The sequence below is a fragment of the Sinohyriopsis cumingii genome, chromosome 7 (assembly GCF_028554795.1).
Source record: "Sinohyriopsis cumingii isolate HCF-2022 chromosome 7, ASM2855479v2, whole genome shotgun sequence".
Taxonomy (NCBI): Eukaryota; Metazoa; Mollusca; class Bivalvia; order Unionida; family Unionidae; genus Sinohyriopsis; species Sinohyriopsis cumingii.
Window position 1 is genome coordinate 47,874,629 of NC_142967.1, and position 19,309 is coordinate 47,893,937.

At 34.1% G+C, this 19,309-nt stretch overlaps 2 protein-coding genes across 2 annotated transcripts in view; both read left to right on the forward strand.

Annotated features, from left to right (window-relative positions):
- The window catches only part of LOC149795158 (NACHT domain- and WD repeat-containing protein 1-like), a 73,048-nt gene extending 67,734 nt beyond the window's left edge, over positions 1 to 5,314 (forward strand). The window contains 6 exon segments of the mRNA XM_089963763.1: positions 357 to 536; positions 2,046 to 2,142; positions 2,640 to 2,803; positions 3,256 to 3,526; positions 4,553 to 4,641; positions 5,180 to 5,314. Coding sequence (XP_089819889.1) covers positions 357 to 536; positions 2,046 to 2,142; positions 2,640 to 2,803; positions 3,256 to 3,526; positions 4,553 to 4,604 — 764 coding nt within the window. The 3' untranslated portion in view covers positions 4,605 to 4,641; positions 5,180 to 5,314.
- On the forward strand, positions 5,221 to 14,467 carry LOC149795159 (uncharacterized). The gene is made up of 6 exons (XM_089964886.1): positions 5,221 to 5,353; positions 5,982 to 6,021; positions 6,877 to 6,989; positions 7,672 to 7,923; positions 9,859 to 9,996; positions 11,972 to 14,467. The coding sequence occupies exons 1-6, from the start codon at positions 5,345 to 5,347 to the stop codon at positions 11,990 to 11,992; spliced, it is 573 nt and encodes a 190-aa protein (XP_089821012.1). The 5' UTR covers positions 5,221 to 5,344; the 3' UTR covers positions 11,993 to 14,467.
- Positions 14,468 to 19,309: the final 4,842 nt, after the last annotated feature.

The following is a 19,309-nucleotide window of genomic DNA, read 5'->3' on the forward strand; positions in this document are numbered from 1 at the left end:
TTGAATTCCCACCCCTTTCATGTACTAACAAATATCATAATCCATACTCTCAGAAGTTGTAGAATGCCAGTACTCTTTGTACTTTGTGCATATCCTAGTTTTTGTTCTCGAAGAATTTACGCAATAACATCATGGTTTGGATTCTAATCAAAAGCAGCTTTCTTGGAAGTATAAACTTAAACCCTGATGCAAAAATCATCCAATGGCAACTATATCATAAACATGTTATATTCAGAATTTCACAGAAAATGAGTATGTTCAATAGTTGAAGATACTGTAATTCTTTTTATTGAAGATAAAACTTTTAGTAACAAAACCCCTTACTTTCACACCTTTTGCATTAAACATTTCTTCAGGATTAACGAAGGCAAGCATACGGTTCCAAGAGCTTAGTCCATGGACTCTTGTTGGTACACAGAAAGGACAACTTGTCTCATTTGCAGGAAATTCAGTTTCTATATTCGATCTGATAGATGGTTCGACAATATCTACAATACAAAGCCAGGACAAATTTAAAAACCCTGCACAAGTGACAGGTATGGGTTGATGGCTATGTTAATGCATATAGTTATATATAGATATACACAATTTTGTCCCCACATTATAATCCCAATATCATCACGGAGTACACCGATTGAGGCACATAGCTATTATTCTTTTAAATCAAAATCATTGCGTATCAGGTTGTGATCTGCTGACATTATCATAAAAAGTAATCTTCATATATTTTGTTGAAGAAGGAAATTCATCTCAAAATAACTCCAGAGTCATCTTTTTAAGGGGTTTCCTTCACAAAATAATCTTTCATTTATTTAATAGCATAACAAATATTTTTGTCTCACCAAGCAAAGAATAATTAAAGAGATTTTGGTAAAATTGTGTATGAAAGTCAAGTAAAAAAGGATTAATTTGAAAGAGATTCTGAACCATCGGGCATATATTTTAAGAAGTTAATGAGTCAGTATGATTTCTAGTATGTCGCTTGTACTCCAGTATATCACGATGTAAACAAACTGGCGACAAAGTCAGCGGTATACAAGCAACTGTACTCTGCTCTTGCATAATAAAATCAAAGGGCTTGCAAAGCCAATTGTAGTGCATTTGGCTGGCAAAGCTAATTGTAGTGCATTTGTGCTCACTATACCAGTGTTACTATCAGAGGCTTTGTGTCCAACACAAATCCCGTGGATTACTGCTTTCATCATAACATGAATGTCTAAAACAACACAGTTAATGCTCGTGTTAATATTTTTCGTCTTTGATTTCTTGATTGCGAAATTGTTTCGACAACAATTGAAATTTCAGTTCTGTTAGATTATGTCACTGCAGCATACTGTTACTTGAGTTCTCCACTTGATTTTCAAGCATGTTCTTATGCTATACACTTTGTTATTCTTTTCAAACGAGGTACAAGTATTAAACACGTATAGAGAGCATGTCAATACTAGAATGGCATATGTTTTGTACCCCTTATGGAGACCTTGCCCAGCGTAGAAGCGTAGGGTAACTGTCAGTTCCTTGCTCTATTTTTCCATCATATTTGCTAGGTTATTTTTGTAGGATGCTCTTAATAACAAACATCTGTTTTATTTTTATTTTTATTTGCTATAAGTTGTTTACTACCATTACCAATGATGACAGAGTTAAACTATGTTTTTTAGGCACATATGGCTTGAAACCTACACAGCTGAATAAAGTAATTTTTATTGACAATGAAACACTACCAAAATTGATCACAGGTAGGATTCAGTCTTGAAATACTGATCAAAACAATGGATTACCTGTGTTTTTTAAACATGAAAATATGCACAACGTTCACGTGGCTTCAAAAAACGGGTTGGTTAGAAAAAAAAACTTATTATTTTAAATAATATGTAATCACTGATTATGAATGATGCAATATTTTATGTGAGGTTGTTATGTTTCTTAATTTAAAAGTGAAGGTATATATTGTGGTGTTTTATGAGGAGGGAATTATTAGTTTACTTGATACCTGTTACAGTTAGAAATGTTTACTAAGAGGAATACACGTTCATTATTTTCAGGTTCAGTGAATTATGCAGCCTGTTCATGCGGGGACAGCTATTCTCACTCATTTGGTGTGCTTGATGTGAAGAACAAAAAATTCTTGTATACTCATAGGCAAGATTCTTTCCCAACCTAATTTTTCGTAACTTTATTAATGCTGAGCACATACCTATCAAAACTAAGGCATATAATCAACAAAATGTCTTCAACATATGTACAAATTTTGAACTTGGTATTAAAATAAAATTGTTTGATTTACAGTGATATTACAGCAATAAAAATGAATTATTATAATTTCAAAGTTAAGTTGTATAGTTTGTATGTGTCATTAATTTTAACACACAAGTCGCATTTTGTTGTGTATCACCACTTCTGTTCCCTACTACCGGCTAGAGTATATCTGCAAATGGAATAGGCGAGAACATGTAATCAAACTAAAAATCCTGCGTGTGAGTTTTAGTGCAGCATTTCAGATCTAAGTCAGTAAAACACTACCTTTGGTTCTTTTTTGAATGTTTAAACTTTCCTTTTTTCAATGTATTAAAAAGTATATTATCAGAAAAGTAAGTAGCCTGGAAAATAGTAATTTTACTACCTTACCTCAATTGAAGGGCATTCCCAGTTCGTTATGATAATGAAGGCGATGAAGATTATATCGATATCGATAACATTGTCATCACTCCAGATGAAAAGTATTTGATATTCAGCAACGTCTTCGACAATGATATTCATATCATGGACGTTAAATGGAGAAAAGAAATCAAAGTCATCGAAGGTATGCAATATTATTTAAACTTGTTAACTTGGCCCTTGGCCCAGTCCCAAGCCCTTAATATATATATATATATATATATATATATATATATATATATATATATATATATATATATATATATATATATATATATATATATATATATATATATATTAACAAACACAGGTTAATGACATATTTATATTTATCTTTTTCTTTCACATATATTACGAGATTATATTTGCATTTAAAATGCAAACAACATTTATATAAAAAACATGGTTTACATTTGTCCATATTAAGAATGCCGTTAATAAACTGAAGATATTATGTAAAACGAAACATACCTTTCAACAGGAAAACCCTAGACAAGAATGTAACACGTGAAATACAGATTAAATTAATTCTGAATTAGATGTAAATTTCTCACTAGCATCTCAAAATTACATAGTTTCCTAAATTTGTCTGAACAGGGAATAAAGAAAACTTTCTACAAGATTTTAAGGTGACTTTGGATGGAAAGTTCCTGTTTTGCTTTGACTCATCAGTCTTGAAAATCTATGATTTGAATACATACAAGCAAACAGAATGTCTTGAGCATCCTGTAAATACAACGGCTGTCTGCAGTCCCGATCTTAAGACAGTGGTGACCATAGCAGAAGATGGCAATCTGCGGGTATGGAACAGAAACAGAGTAGAACATGAGACACAATCAAACCCAAAAGCACTGGCAGACAAAATAACGTGAGTTGACGCTACCCTATTGAAGAAAGTAACATTCGACCCCAGCTTATAGCGCAGAGTAATGTCAGCTGACTATGTCCTATTTATCTGTATAGAAGACATATGTGAACAACACAGACCCAGATCTGCCCTTGCATAATGCATCTCCAGATCTTTGGTTTCACTAAATGTTTCAAAATGTATTCACAGTTTGGGAGTCTACATCATCAAACCTGGAGTACTTCTTACTATATTGGAATTTTAGACACAGGTGGAGATAGTGGAATGAATAAAAGAATTAGTTTCTTATTTTTACAATTAAACACCTGGGGGTTATTTTTTATCGTGATTGAACAGTTGAAAAACTCATCAGAGTTAAATACAGGGAATTGAGAACTGTATGACTTTACTTATAAATTCTATGTATGTGATGAATATATATTGAGAAATTCAAAGTTGCAAACTAAGTAATAAGAAAGGCATTATAAATCTCAATGTTAAGAAAACGGTTTGAGATGATTAGTGAAACTGGGGCAAAGGTTTGCTTAATTCGCTTGATATTATAATTAATAAAATCAACTTTGATGCTGAAATGCACACCAAGATTAATGACGTCCACAATCGGGTGTGCATCATATATAAGAAAATATGTAGATGGTGGCTTCATCCCTTGTACTCGCTAAATTTAGAATTGTTTTAGTAACAAAGTATATATGGTAATAATGTTCAGGTAATTCTCGCTGGTAGTCTAATATTCAGCTGTTTTTATAGTCTTCACGATTAGACTTTCCTTTGTAAGTTTGTAGCTATATGCAATTCAGTGTTGTTTATACCCGGTATATAACTTTAATATCATATTAGCTTTCTATTAAATAGAAATAATATTTATTTTTCCAAAAATGATACTACTGATACCATCCTTTAAGACGCAATAATGTTAAATGTTTCACAGCAATAAAAGTATATATATACAGTTCTACTGTAAAATAATTTTTTCTTAACTTTTAGAATCCTTTCTTCCCATGCTTAACTCTAGATATATATTAGGATCAGCAACGAGGGACAAAGAAAACACCAAGTTCTTCATATTCATCTATGATATCATTAAAAAGGAAGTTGTACAGGAAGCCAATACTGTAAGCTAATTTCCTACATAGTGGTGTTTGAAGCACATATTGTTTTTCTTGTAAATTGTTACACCACAAGAATCTGTAAGGCATTATAAATGTTATCCTAAATCTACATAATACATAAAATTCCCTAAGTATTTCCAACTCATATGTTGATGTTGATATTATTGCATGAAATAATCGTGTGATATATCGCATTACCAATTGATATTGTTTGTATATTTACAATGGGTAAGCATTATTCACAGTAATAAGTAGAGTTCAATTCGAATTGCAATTATTCAGCTAAATTTATAATAATAAAAAAATCATTGTCAACACTGTTTTGTTTGGAGACATGACTTTACAAGGACAAAATCAAACATTTTTTAATGAGTGTTTTCTTTATGATACCTAAGTTTCATTTTGCAAATAAAGATATGACAAATGTTATACTGAACCTAATTTGACTAATTCTACATCACGTCCTCTTTGAATAATCTTTACACAAATATTCATATTTTGTTTTATAGTATGCAACACAATGATCTACCTATTATTGCAGGAAACAAATGCTTATTTGGCACTCCTCGGTGGAAATCATGCCATTATGACAGCGAAGGAGCAAGACGGTTTTTCCAACGCATACGCCATTAAACTCGAGTCAATGACACTGTCACTAAATTGCAAGGGAAAATAGTTCGTGCCTCAGATTTACTGGTCTTCAATAATGACACAGGTTCCTTGTATTGCTGATATATGGCAGCATTCAGTTTTGACTGTATTCGCGGAAATTATAAGATCGCCAAAAATAAACATTTGAAAACATACATTAACATATGCATGTATACAGCTTCTCATGGTAAAAGCAACATTTAATTTATCCAGTTAATGCCTCCATTTAAATATAAAGATGAATTGGTTCTAAATATATGAATCACATAGCATTGTTGAAATAAGAGTCTGAATTGAGTAATAAATTGTTCTTTTGTGAAAAGCAATTAATTACTCAGTTCAGTCTCCTATTTATATTAGTTTAACATCAATCAAATGAGCAACAGTGGTGTACCGGAACTGACGCAAGTCCGTGGACGATGTCAATGTTATGAACGCTGATGTGCAGCAACTTCAAAAGACAGTCATTCAAAACCTTCCTATTACATATACGTAGAGAACAGTAGTATGTAAAATAGCATGTGGACTAATTATGTCTGAGAGACTCCAGGAAAAGGTGATCTACACTACTTTAATATAACGCGTTGTGATGGGTGTACCAATAGTTTCCACTTGTGTCCTTCAGTATATTTTAATGAGCTTTATTGCATGTGCGAATCTTCTACGCCTGATTTTGAGAATATGATGTTCAGTTTCAGTTACAAAAACAGATGAATCGGATGAGCAATATTGGTAAGTATTGTTTTCTTGTCTCTGTGCACAAGACCATGCAGTAGTGTGGCAAGGCGAATTGTCAAAGATAAATTGTAAATCATCAGAATGTTTTGCCTGGACTCTTACTGAAAATCGCAAGTATTAATGTATTTCTTGCTATCCAGAGTTCTTTCAATTTCCTTTCACCACCTCAGAAATTTGTGTTATGTTAATAGCCAATATCATCATGGTCTTTCAAACTCAGTGTTTCGCGAAACAATGCAGTGAATATCCGTCAGGGAAATGTTATGCCTTTCTCCTGTAAATATAGTAGTCTCTGGTATATGCGAGGTCCACTTCATTTATACGGGTTATTATTTTCCTTTATAAGTGATCTCCTTTTCTTACACATTTGTGTCCTTCCATTTTACAGCTGATTCCCTCTACTTGCACACGCTAATGAACTGAAACACTTCTGATCAGATTTCATAGACATACCCATGATATCATGACAATCTGATTGAGGTGGAAAAAACAAAATTGGGACACTTCAGCTCACTGATGAATTATAGGTGATATGGACAGGCTAATCCAAGTCATTACTTCTTGTAGCCATGAGTGGTAAACAAATTCACATGTGACCTAATAAATTCACAGCAGGAAAATTGCTTATAATAGGTTCTTGGAACAGACTCCTTGGTATTTAGATATGATGCGAGAAGCAAATATCGGCAGTCTACCACGATACATATTTCAACTGCAAAATAACATTAGCGTTGGAATATTTGTGAGAAATTAGTCTGTAACTTTAAAATTACACACAAGTTTTCATTTGGTGCCCATTACATGACAGATAGTGTCTTATACATAAGTTTCTACTGTTTGTTTCTTCAGAGGCAGTAACAGTAACAAAAGGACAGAAGCATCTGAAAATTTTTGACCTCCAGTCGGGTAAAGTTTCAGCCGTCATTAAAGCAGTGCAAACAGAGAGGATCGATAATCTTGAGGTAAGTTGAAATCAGTCATCAAAAGGAAAAATGATCACATGGTATATAATTAAATTTTCTCAATATTTATTTTATTGACTGCCACTTTTCTGTTCACTTTGTTGAAAATGTAATTGTGTGGGCCTTTAGAATTAGGAATGGATTTCAATAAATATGTATGTTAGACAATGAGAGGTTACTACCCAACTGAAAGGTCAAACTAATTGTTCTGAATAGATGTGAGTGTTATTCAAAGTCTCTGTTAACTAAAGGTAGTTTAGCGTCTTTTAAGTCAATATACTTGCTACAAGACCATTGATTTTTCTTTTGAAAACGTTTGAACTGACAGAATATGATTAAGAAGCAAATTCAATAATAACCAAGAGTTTTAAATGACACAAGCAAAGCATTAACCTGTTCGTGTTAAGGTTTAACATTTTTAGACCACATTTCTATGACATTTATCCTAAAACATATCTATATAAGACACTATTGTATGCTTAGATCTTTCGTACATGGTTGTCTTTGGATCTCAAGATATCATGTACAAATGACTCATTGTGCAACTACTAGCTTTAACAATATGTCTCAGCTATAGTGCTGATACATAAAGCAATTTAAATCCAAAATGGGTTGAATGAACAAAGGTTATTTATTTCTCCATTCCAACACACACTTAATTATTTAATTTTATTCCTTTTAGATGAATGCTCAAGGCTTCATTCTGGCGGCGACATGCGAGACGCTGGTGTTGGTCTTCAATTTGAAGAAACGACAGTTCTTGTACCAGATCGACATGAAAAATTTAGGAACAGACTATACTGGCATTACTACTCTTATCACGCCGGATGACAAGTGCATTCTGTTTGACATCAGCAAAGTACCTGAAGGAGCTCCCAAGATAAAATCCACTGAAGTTAGTTATATTGTTTGCTGGGATGTCGAAAAGAGAAAGGTTTTGTTTTTGCATCAATCTTTTTCAATGTTTTATCTCTCTCTCTCTCTCTCTCTCTCTCTCTCTCTCTCTCTCTATATATATATATATATATATATATATATATATATATATATATATATATATATATATATATATATATATATATATATTCCTTGACATGAATGGAGACTCGAAATAGATTAAAACTGATGTATGGTTATGTACTCGTGTGGTTTGATAACAATACTCCTCAGAGGCGAAATTACTCTTCTTTATCAGAAAGTTAAAAATTATTTTCCTTCCATTGATCATGCATTACATATGTTAAGATAAATGCTTCATACAAAATGCCAGTTTTGTTCTGGCAACTGCATGAATATAACATTAGTTGAGACCTTGATCAAACCACCCTCACCCCACAAGACTGCTTTTATGTATGCAACATATTTTGGCGGGATTTGTAATTATAATCTATTTGCAAAATTATATAGCTTCTAGAATGTAACTTCAGTTTTTATTTCATACTGGACCTGTTGTATCACAGCCAATGAAATAAACTCTTCCCCAACCATGCTTCAAAATAACAATTGAAATGTACATATTTTATGGAACCGCATGTTGTAAGTGCAAGTGACATTCAAGTTTCATCTTTGATGTTTATGACTTGTATTGTCCAAAACCAATAAATATAAAAGAATAACTATTATATAAGTTGTTCGGATACAGCAGTTCAATATTTCATTTTGTATATGTTAATCATAATGTACATCTCCTTTACTACTGTCTAGATCTTAAAATCTTGACTCGACCAATGTGGGTATGTCATAAAGCTTGCCAGTAGCTTCTTCCACCAATAGCTCAGCATTAAGAGGTTAGTGTTAAGACTGATCGGCCTGGTGTCGGCATAATGTGACTGGGTGGGACATTGTGCTAGATGTTGGCTGCATGATACTCTAGTGTTAGACATCACTATAAACTGCAACATAGCAGACATAATAGCGATGTGACTGAACAATTGTTAAAGCTACGTGAAAAATCTAAATAACACACTCTTCCACCAAATATACTACCCGCCATATATGACCTATCTATTATGTGCTAAAATGGCGTAAAAGCAAATATCACAAAACTACATACTGTAGTACAATTGCACCTTGTTTGGCTGCTTTGGCACTTAACCATCAGACCTCTTCAGTCCTGGTTTAAAGTCTACCATGCTTTCCCGACTCATCTGGTATATGGCTACTTTTTATTTTCATAATATTAATAGTTGTGTGTGTGTGTGTGATTTGGATTTTTAACGTAGCGTTAACAATTTTTCAGTCATATCGCTACGATGTCTGCTTTGGGATAAGCATCTAATGTCCTGTTTAGCATCATTCAAGCTGGATCAATCGGTATGTTATTGTTGTGTCACATATTTGTTATGGAATTTATCGAACATCATTTATGTTTGCTGCTGTTTCTCGTTGAATTTCAATTTTGTTTTAATATATATACACCAATGATGGGCAAGGATCCTAATCACATGCTCACATGACATTACCGTATATGCTCTTTGTGTTGGCAGAATATTGCACATTTGTTGATCCAATATATAAATTTGTACATATGATGCACTCTAACATTATTTCGTTCTGCTAGTACATTGTAAATTATTACATATGTTTGATAATTGGTGTTTATCCTGTTTGCAGTAGTAGCTCCAATATGATGCATTCTTACTTTTAGCTTTAATTATTAATTTTTAACTTTCAATTTTCAAATTTCCAAACAAAATGTTCCAATTTTCAAACAGCAGAATGCATACCAAATTTGGATGCTACAAATAATCTCTAAATCTGCTGGAAGAACAGTGACCATAACATCTAATCGCGTACAACTCCATGAACTTATGTATTATCTATATTTAGACATACAAATTTGGTCAAGATTTATTGATGTACAATACAGGTGATCAAGCTTCAGATGATAAAAGATGGGAGATATATTGTGGCATACTCCAAAACTGCTTTCGGCATAGTCACGTGGCATCTGATAAATGGAGATGATCAAGGAATGTCCAATTACCCGGAAGAGTTTCAAAAAAAAGTAAGAACTTGAGAATATATAACTTGAAATAACAATGTACGCCTTATGACTAGTACTATTACTACAGAAAACAAAGCTGAAATAATTATATTCCAGGTTGTTTTCAACAAAAACTGTACGAGACGAATACAATACTATTTGATGGATAGTGATACACTTAATAAAGACATTTTCCCGCTACTGTTTGTTAGAGAGAGAGAGAGAGAGAGAGAGCATCAGTACCCATATATGCTGATTTGTTTTCTCCCTTAACTTTACCTTGTCAGAATTGTACAGTAGTTTAACATACAGCACGCCTTCATGCTGTTGTACAAACATGTCTAAAAGTGTTATCGTCTGTTAGAACTACGTTTGGATGTAACAATGTATGCTAATGTAGCATTTGCCAGATCTGTCTGTGGATGAACTAAACAAGCCATTTCGTCCACTTGACAGTAGAGAGGAAAAAGTTGTCGATGCGGCTTATTATTTTTAGTAACAAGAGAAACTTTCAACTGAACAAACGACTTAACGTGATATCTGCAATGTCCACAACAAATGTTAGACCAACATTATTGAAAATAGCATTATGATGATTTAAACAGTTTTTTTAGGAGAAATGTACGGTACTATTCGCACATACGATGGTCCAGACTCTAGAAATTGTAAGACTATGAGCCATGCTCCCTAGGGTGTATACAATTTGCATAGAAAGAAACATTTAATCCATGGGCTATTCAGTCTGCCTTGGAGATGTCTATTTTACAAGTGAGTACAAACACAAATTCAAAACAAATGCTACTGAAGAAACCGCGTTTTGGCAAAAAAGCAAGAGACTCAGAATCTGTAAGCCAAGACGACGAAGAAGCCTTATTTCTGCTGATAAAATGGGCTGTCACACCCAGCTGCTTTGCAATTTTCCCCCTTTTACTTTTTTTGAGAATCTGTTTGAATTATAGTAGTGATTCAAGTCATATATATTATTTAAATAGCTGGAGTCCCTGCAACAATGAGCATGCAAGTGACAGGGCATATACTTGGGTCGTCTGTAGCTTTCTGTAACAATAGCAATAAATAAACTTGCCCTTTTGCATCTTGAATTTCCGCAAATGTATTTTCTTATTTATTTCTGCTAATTAGAATTACATTGTTACAAAAAAGGATCGCATAATTCGTCTGCCATTTTGACTACATTTCCAATATAAATACTTTCCAAAGGAACATTTTCTGCACAATAACGAAATGAATTCCCTTACAAAGTATATTTAACCATGCGTCTTTCTGAGAATTTCAATTAAGAGAATTCATATTTTTCACACCTAATGAGTCCAAATAATCAATATTGATGACAGAACAGAAGCACATGTGCAGCTGCATCAAGGACAGCCCCTCCAGTGACATGTACATATTATGGAACTGGCCCAGCTAATAAATACAGTCCATCACACCAAATCAAGCAGAATTTAGTTTGGTCGACTGAAAAACTAAAATTGCTCTTTTCCAGACCAATTGGGAGAGTTGTTCCAGGGCACATTTATTCAAAACATGACTCTAAATTTTAATTTTAAGTAGATCAAAACGATATTTATTTTTTAAACAAATGACTGAGTATGTGATACACTATCAAGTTCAAAGGTGGCTGGGCAATGTTATGTGTGCATGCATATTGTTACTGTGTATTATTAAGCTTACAGTTTTGTATTTACCTTGGAATCTATCATAAGTTCAGTTAATTTCTTTCTTGTTGTATGTTCTTTTTATTATTTAACCTTACGTACAAAAACAAAACGAGTACATAATAAAAAGGTTACAATATTTGTATGGGAAAATATGAACTCGTTTCTTCTGAGTATAGAACAGAAAAACTTTTTCTAATTTCCCCAGAAAAATGCAGTAACTTATAATTATTGAATGTTTATAATGAGAACAATGATATGGTGTCCACAGTGCCATTTTCTCTGTTTGTTGTTACTGTTATTAAAATTTTTGTTCACAGATCCAGTTGATTTTGACCTAAGTGTTTTAGATGCTGATAATTATGACGCTAATGACCCTGATACAGATCCAGAAGAAGAAGATGAGGATGACGAGATTGAAGACGATGATGACAGTAAAGATGAAAAATCAATCGGAAGAAGAAAAAAACTGTTTCTTGTTTAGTTAATAATCTTCACTTACTTTCGACAAATTTCAAACTAATTAATGTGTCTAAGCACAATGTTCATATGAAGTAAACTTATTTAATTTGAAACTTCATCAACAAGTATACATTTACTTAATGTCATTGATTCCTGACTGCTTGTAAAATTAATTTTTGATTTATAACTATTTTTTCAAATTTGGTGCCTGCTATCTTCAGTGAATTTAAGTTTAGTTTATGAAAATATATCGCAATTAGAGGCTTACATATGCAGTTGTTGAATTTAATGGACCAGTTTCAAAACGGCGAAGTAGAAACGTAACTCAAGCAGCAGCCCAAAAACAAACCCAAAATGACAAACATCAGACTGGACCTGACTTAATTTATTAGATTACACTTGCATATTAACTTTTACAGTTTGGTTTAAACATATTTTATTTGCTAAAGTATGCAAAATGTGTGAGTCTGTATGTCCTCACAACATTAGATAATATCTTTTTACTACAAATATATTGATACAAACTAAACACGCGCAGAAACAAAAAAAAGCTGGCAAATGCGAAAAGAAAAGTAACAACAAGAAAAACAACCACCACAATAACAAAAAATTCAACAAAAGACAAATAGGATATGCTAACAATAAAATATAAGTTTAAAATAGAAAAACGATATCCAAGACAGTAAACAATGGTGTTATGAACTTTGGAGAGAGTAGAATTTAGTAAGTAATGCACCTAGATCAAATATCAATTGGTCATTCTACTGTCAGGAAAATAAATGATTCCCTTTATATTTAGAATCTAAGGACGAAATATTACATAAAATGTCTTGCATCCTTTTTTTGTATTTTCGAAACAAAACATCAAGATATTTAACTTTTGTTCAATATCGACTTCACATGGGCTAAATGGAAGAGTGTTTGTAGAGATGGGGATGACCATTTCGTTTTGAACTGTTTATTGAGTAGAAATAAAAAATATTATACGTATATTCTGCTGGAATGCCACAGTCGCATTAGAGATTAGCTGTTAGGTGGTTGTCATTCCGTTTTTGTTAAGGTCGCTACTCTTCTGTATTTTTAAAAAACATCCTCTTTGCTTGAGAGAAGTGAGAGTTGGAAAATTCCCATCAGTTCTATTGAATCACTTTCTCATCTTGATATTTCAATTTCATACAGATCGACAATGATCTTATGTTCTTAACAATTGGAAAACCGCCTTTGATTGTATATATTGCACCAATGATGCTAATGTATAAAGCTTGATCTACTATAAATCCTTAATGATCTATTGTACAAACAAAATTATTTTGTTTCTCTTGCAAATGTGACGTTAACATCAATGCTTCAGAAAATAGATGTTGAATTGTTCCTACCTTGAATGAGAATGTTTAAACCATCTGTATTAAAAATTAAAGACAAGTTTGTGAACAACAGCAACATTTCTTTGAAGTTGGATTTTACAGCATAATTACTAGATGTACTGCGTTCAAGTGTGATTAATTGTTAAGGGAATTTAGAAAGCAAAGCAAGAACAAAAAACAGCAGAAATACATTTCAGAACTCTTTATTTTGTGAAGCATGCCATCGGTAAGAAAGATGAAGGAACATTTAAGTCTTTGCGCATGCGGCAATCAAATATAGACATACGTCATTTAAGTGTATACCATGGCTATCGAAATATGAACACCACCTGTACGCAACATATTTGACACGCTGATTTGAATATTCAGATTAGCTCTCTTTATTATTATTCATTATTTTAACCTTGTCAAAATACTAGCTATTAATTGATCGGTGATTTTCAGAACAATTTTAGCCATGAAATAAACTGAGTCAAAGACAAAAAGCACACACTTAAATCTTAACATTATGTCCACCCCTTCCACCACTGAAATGGTCAGCTCCATACATAAAGTATATTCATTTTTCTATAAAGACAAGCATATCTCATGATCATACTGTATGAGATACAGTTTTAACAATGCTAACATTATGGTTTGCATATAACAACTAAGTTCTGAACAGGACAGGATTTGCTCAGGGAATCCAGCAGAGAAGTTTGAACACCAGCACCATCACGTGTCTAGTGAGTGTAGTGACAAACACTAATGACACTTGCATTACCCTCACACCCTCTATTGAACCCTATTGCATTCATAGTTGAAGTGTAGCAGTTGTGTGCGTTACAAATAAAATTAAAAAATGAGGCATTTTGGGCGTATGGAAATTGTAGTCTTCGCTTGTAATTTATTATAGTCATCAGCCTTGGGCCTGTGTCTAAACAATTTATTTGAGCACTGGTCTTAGAATATTCTAAGAGAGAAAAACAAATAACAATTAAAATAGATCATTCCATCACTAATTTATGTAACACTATCACTGATTTAAATTTGCTGAAAACATCGATTCAAAATCATGCTATAATCAAGCATTTGTCAGTAATTGTCTTGAGATGCTTCTTTCTCTTGTATCTTTGTTTTTCCATAAATTGGAAGCATGTAGTTCTCATGTATCTGTTTTGTTTCCGCGAGCTATTCTTTCTCTGTCTCGATCCTATGTATACAAAAGGTTTTTCCACAAAACATGTCTTCTTCTTGGATGTGGGTCTTCTATATGACAAGGTTTACATGAATCATCAGCCTGCTTCTATGGTAATAGCCGGAGTGGTTCAAATATGTATACTTATTCCTGTTTGCCATTTATATACTCAAAAAGTAGCCAATGCTTGCCAAAATATGAACGTTTTCCTTCACTTACCTATGTATACCCAGTGCAGTATGGGCCAGAAAGGTTTGTTTTTACAAAGACTACAATTCCCTAAAGTTTCTTGGAAGTTTGTGTTGTTTCATATTATGCAGTAGTGCTCATTTAAAATTGAATGGAACCTCAGCAGCTTCCTGTCTCTGTTTACCACAACAGTATCAGGACTATAATTTCACAATTTAACAAGACTTACCAAAGTCACAGTTTGATTTGGATTTTATGAACCTGTAAGTGCCTGAGGATCACATGAGATGGAATTTGTCACGTGATGAGTCATTCTTTAGAGCATGATCAGCTTGAATGCCTCAGAGAACAACAATAGGGTGGGATATGCATGAAGATAATTAATTTGCATATGGGTGGGCATGTGATCTCTCAGGCACTTACAGGTTCATAAAATCCCAATCAAACTGCGACTTTGGTAAGTCTTGTTTAATTGCGAAATTTTATTTCCCGTGTCATGAGATTTCAGAGTTTATACATTCAAGCACAACAATGAAGAAAAAATAAAGTAAAATGTATATTTGTGATACTAGATAAAACTACAAAGGACAATATATAAGCATATGAGATTGAATCAAAATTTGCTATAGCTGGGACTTCCCAAGCACAGCACTGCTGAAATCTAAGCTATTCGATAATGTTTCTGATAGAACTTGCGGAAAGTGAAACCATTACTCCATCCTACAGTTTTAATAATAGCATGCAAAGTCAGTTTCATTTTAGCTGCAGCAGTGCTAGATGCAGCTCTAGTGATGTGTTCCCCCAAAATGGATGTATCAATCCCTTCCTCCTTCATAACAGTCTTGATCCATCTAGTTATGGTGCTTTTAGCAACAGCTCTAAAAGGAGGTTGTGTGGTTATCAATAACTTGTTCTCATTTCTCAGAAGGGAAGAAGTTTCTACTGATGTATTATTGTAAGCTTTCAACTATAGTCTTTTACCGTGATACGCAGAAACAGTCATTTGTGATAGACGTTGACTAGGTTAACTTTGTTTCAAAAGGTCCCTAAATCTGACAACAAATCTATCAGAACAAAAGTAATATCGTCAATATTGATGACATGCAATGTTTGGCATCCCCGGCCACTAAGTAAGGTCGACAGGATCACTAATTTCTGAGTGACTTGTTTTAAAGACATATTCCCTAATGGAAACAATTCATCCAGATGCTGAAGCACAGTTCTCACATCCCAGGTTATGATATATGTTGGCAACCATGGCCTACGTAGAAAAACTCCTCTCAAAAACCTTTTCATGAGAACATTATTAACCAAGTCAACATTACTACTAAATGTAACTAAAGTAGATATAGCAGATCTGGCATTGTTGATGGAGCTGTAACCTAAATCAGAGTCAAACAGCTCTGTCAGGAAAGCCAGGATCAAATGCGCAGGTGGATCAAGGGGATTAATATATTTCCCAACTGAAAAGTGCAACCATTTCTGGAGATGTGTCCAATATTGATTATTTGTAGATTCTCTCCATGAGTCTAGTATGACACTTACAGCTTGTCCTGATAAGTCTTTACGGAACAAGACTTTCCTGATAAGCGAAATAAAGCAAGCCGGGTTTCCCGCAGTTGATGTTCCTTGAGTGGATCCTGAGGTAAGGTCAACATGAAGCAAATCTGTGGAAGAATGTACGATTGCTGAACAACTGTCGCAAAAGGCAGGGAAACCAGGGCTGTGTTGTCCACGATGGTGCTACAAGAAACATGTATGCACAGTCGTCAACTATCTTCTGAAGAACAAGTCCCACCAGGCCGAAAGGCAAGAACATATATAAAATTAGGTCTGACCACGTCATAGAAAAAGTATCAATGGCCCACGCATGCGGGTCTGATCTATATGACACGAATTTGATTATTCACTCTAGACTCAAACATATCAATATCATGCTATCCAAATATTGCATGAATTGTATCAAAGATTGCTTTGTTTAACATCCACTCTGCATCATCATTGAAATTCCTAGATAGGGGATCTTCTTCTACATTATTCTTTCCAGGAAGATGGCAAGCGCTCAACCAGCTGTGTCTTTCTATACACCAAAACAAAAGATCACTGGTCATTTGATATAGTAATCTCTTATTACCTCCCATTTTGTTAATGTAGCAACAGCTACAGTATTATCCATGAAAATCCTAATGTGTAAGTTATATTCGTATCGGCAAAGAGACTTGAATGTCGGGTAGCAGGTCTGCAATTCTAAAACATTCATGTCCCTTATTGTCTCAGTACTACTCTAGCAACCACCAGTTTTAACATCGTCTGTCTCATTTACCCCTTCCAATCCTATAAAAGAACTGTCACCTTTGATAATAATGTCTGGGTTACCTCTACAAATAGGCTTAAGACTGATTGTAACATTTTGGATCCACCATTTAATTGTATATTTAGCATTGCTGAAAAGAGATATTGATGCATCATAATTGCCCTTATGCATTTTCAGTAATCTGTCTTTCTCCCTTTCCGAAAGGTTTCCAGTAGAGAGGGGCATATTCTAAGCCTGGCTCACTAGCAACCATTGTGGCTATGAATTGTGCTAATTCACAAATAGTCAAATGATTCCACTTCAACACTGTAACACAAAACTCAATCAATGCATGTGCATTTCCCTCAATCAATCTAACCGTCATATTTAATTAATTAATGAGAAATCCCACAAGCTTCTAGTTTGGGTAAGTCGCAACATGGATTTAGCTGGGTGTATTGTAAATCTTAAATCGTCCAATAATGCAGCAGTATGGTTTTGACACTCTTGTTTTGACACTCTAAGTATGTTGAACCATGAAGAAGACCATCAACCAAATAGATGACATTGAGATAACCCATCTTACGCAAGGAAGAAAAGAACAGGTTTCCTAATTTTGGTGTATACTCGTAGTGCAGATGCCAGTCCATTTGGTAAACAGGTATACTGATAAAATTGTCCTTTCCACTGAAACCATAAGTATATGGAAAATCAGTGACAACTTTAAGAGAGTAGCATGCATCTTTCAGATCAATAGAAGCAAAATAAGAATCTTTGCGAACCATGGTCAGTGCTGTTTTTACTGTCTCCATTTTAAAATGGTAATGTACCACATGTGCATTTAAAGCATGCAGGTTAAGAATAACATGGATGCTCACTTCATGCTTTTCTCAGGTGAAGATTTTAGACAAGTACTTTACACAGGCAAAGTTTATTCTCTCCAATACTCCCTTTTTCAGCAGTTTATCGATTTCAGTTGTAATTACAGTGGATTCTTTGTCAGAGAATTTTCTCTGTTTTGGAATACAAGTTTGGACTGAGCTGCTATCCAGTTCGAGTCTATAACGTTTCAGATTAGATAAAATCCATGTATCATAAGTTATCTTCTGCCATTTGTTAGCACACCAACTAAATTTACCAGCAACAAAATTTTCTGGTGCATTATATAAGGCTGGGAGAGAAATTGTGCTATCATAAATGAGAAAACTGCTACTTAACAGTTTTTGTGGAAGATGCAACACTGCCTCTGTTCACAAATCTTGACGGGGATTGTATGGTCTCCTCTTTTTAAGGTTATGTCGTCCTCGTTGGTATTGTTGCCGTTGATAGTGCTGAGACTTGGCCCCCATCTTGAATAAAAAAGACTTGGGTCCTGCTTGAGCACGGCCCTTTATAATTTGAGTATCATCCAGTGTTTGAAGCCGAAAACTTTCCAGACACTTTGTTCCACATCTGCTGAGCATCTGCAATATTTTTAACTATTTTAGACAGATTATCTACAAACAGGAGGTCAGTCACCTTATTTTGGGGTGCACAGAGAAATTGATAACTGTAACGGAGATCGGCTTGATCAGTTCTTTCCTCTTAGGATACATGTCACAAAATGCAGAAGAAAGCATCCGCAATACATCACCAGCATCTGCTAGCATTTATTTACATTTGTAGGTATACCGTCTAACTTAGTAAGTAGTAATTCATCCATGAGCCTGAGAAGGGAAACACTAGCTTTAGCAACAGTTCCATGAAACGTTTGGAGCTTGCAATCCATTTGTTTTGTAGCTTTGTTCATTTTTGCCCAAATTTCGGATTTACTTTAGGCACACTTAAATTTTGGCAATTTTGTGGCCTGAAATGTTTTTCGCTCAAGTCCTTAATTTATCCTGTGCTATTTGGGCCCTAAATCCTGCCAAGCTCTCCTGAATGGGCTGCCCACAACGTTCGTTCACTTCATAAACGTCTGAGAGATCTTTCAGGATGTTATTATCTTCAGTTTCTGAGGGTAAATTTGGTAGTGATCTTACTAAGTTTTGAAGGCCATGCTCGAAGTCATCGACATCTTCCTTCCTTTCCGCAACGGTGTAAGAACGATTACTTGCCTCGTTGTACCGAACTGTTTCCGTCCGTACACGTTTCCGTGCCGGTCCATCAAATCTCGGCATATCAGCCATGGGTT

Coding starts and splice junctions, on each gene's coding strand:
- LOC149795159 (XM_089964886.1), top strand. Junction 6,022..6,876: donor GAATCGGATGAGCAATATTG/GTAAGTATTGTT, acceptor TTGTTTCTTCAG/AGGCAGTAACAGTAACAAAA. Junction 9,997..11,971: donor CGGAAGAGTTTCAAAAAAAA/GTAAGAACTTGA, acceptor TTTTGTTCACAG/ATCCAGTTGATTTTGACCTA.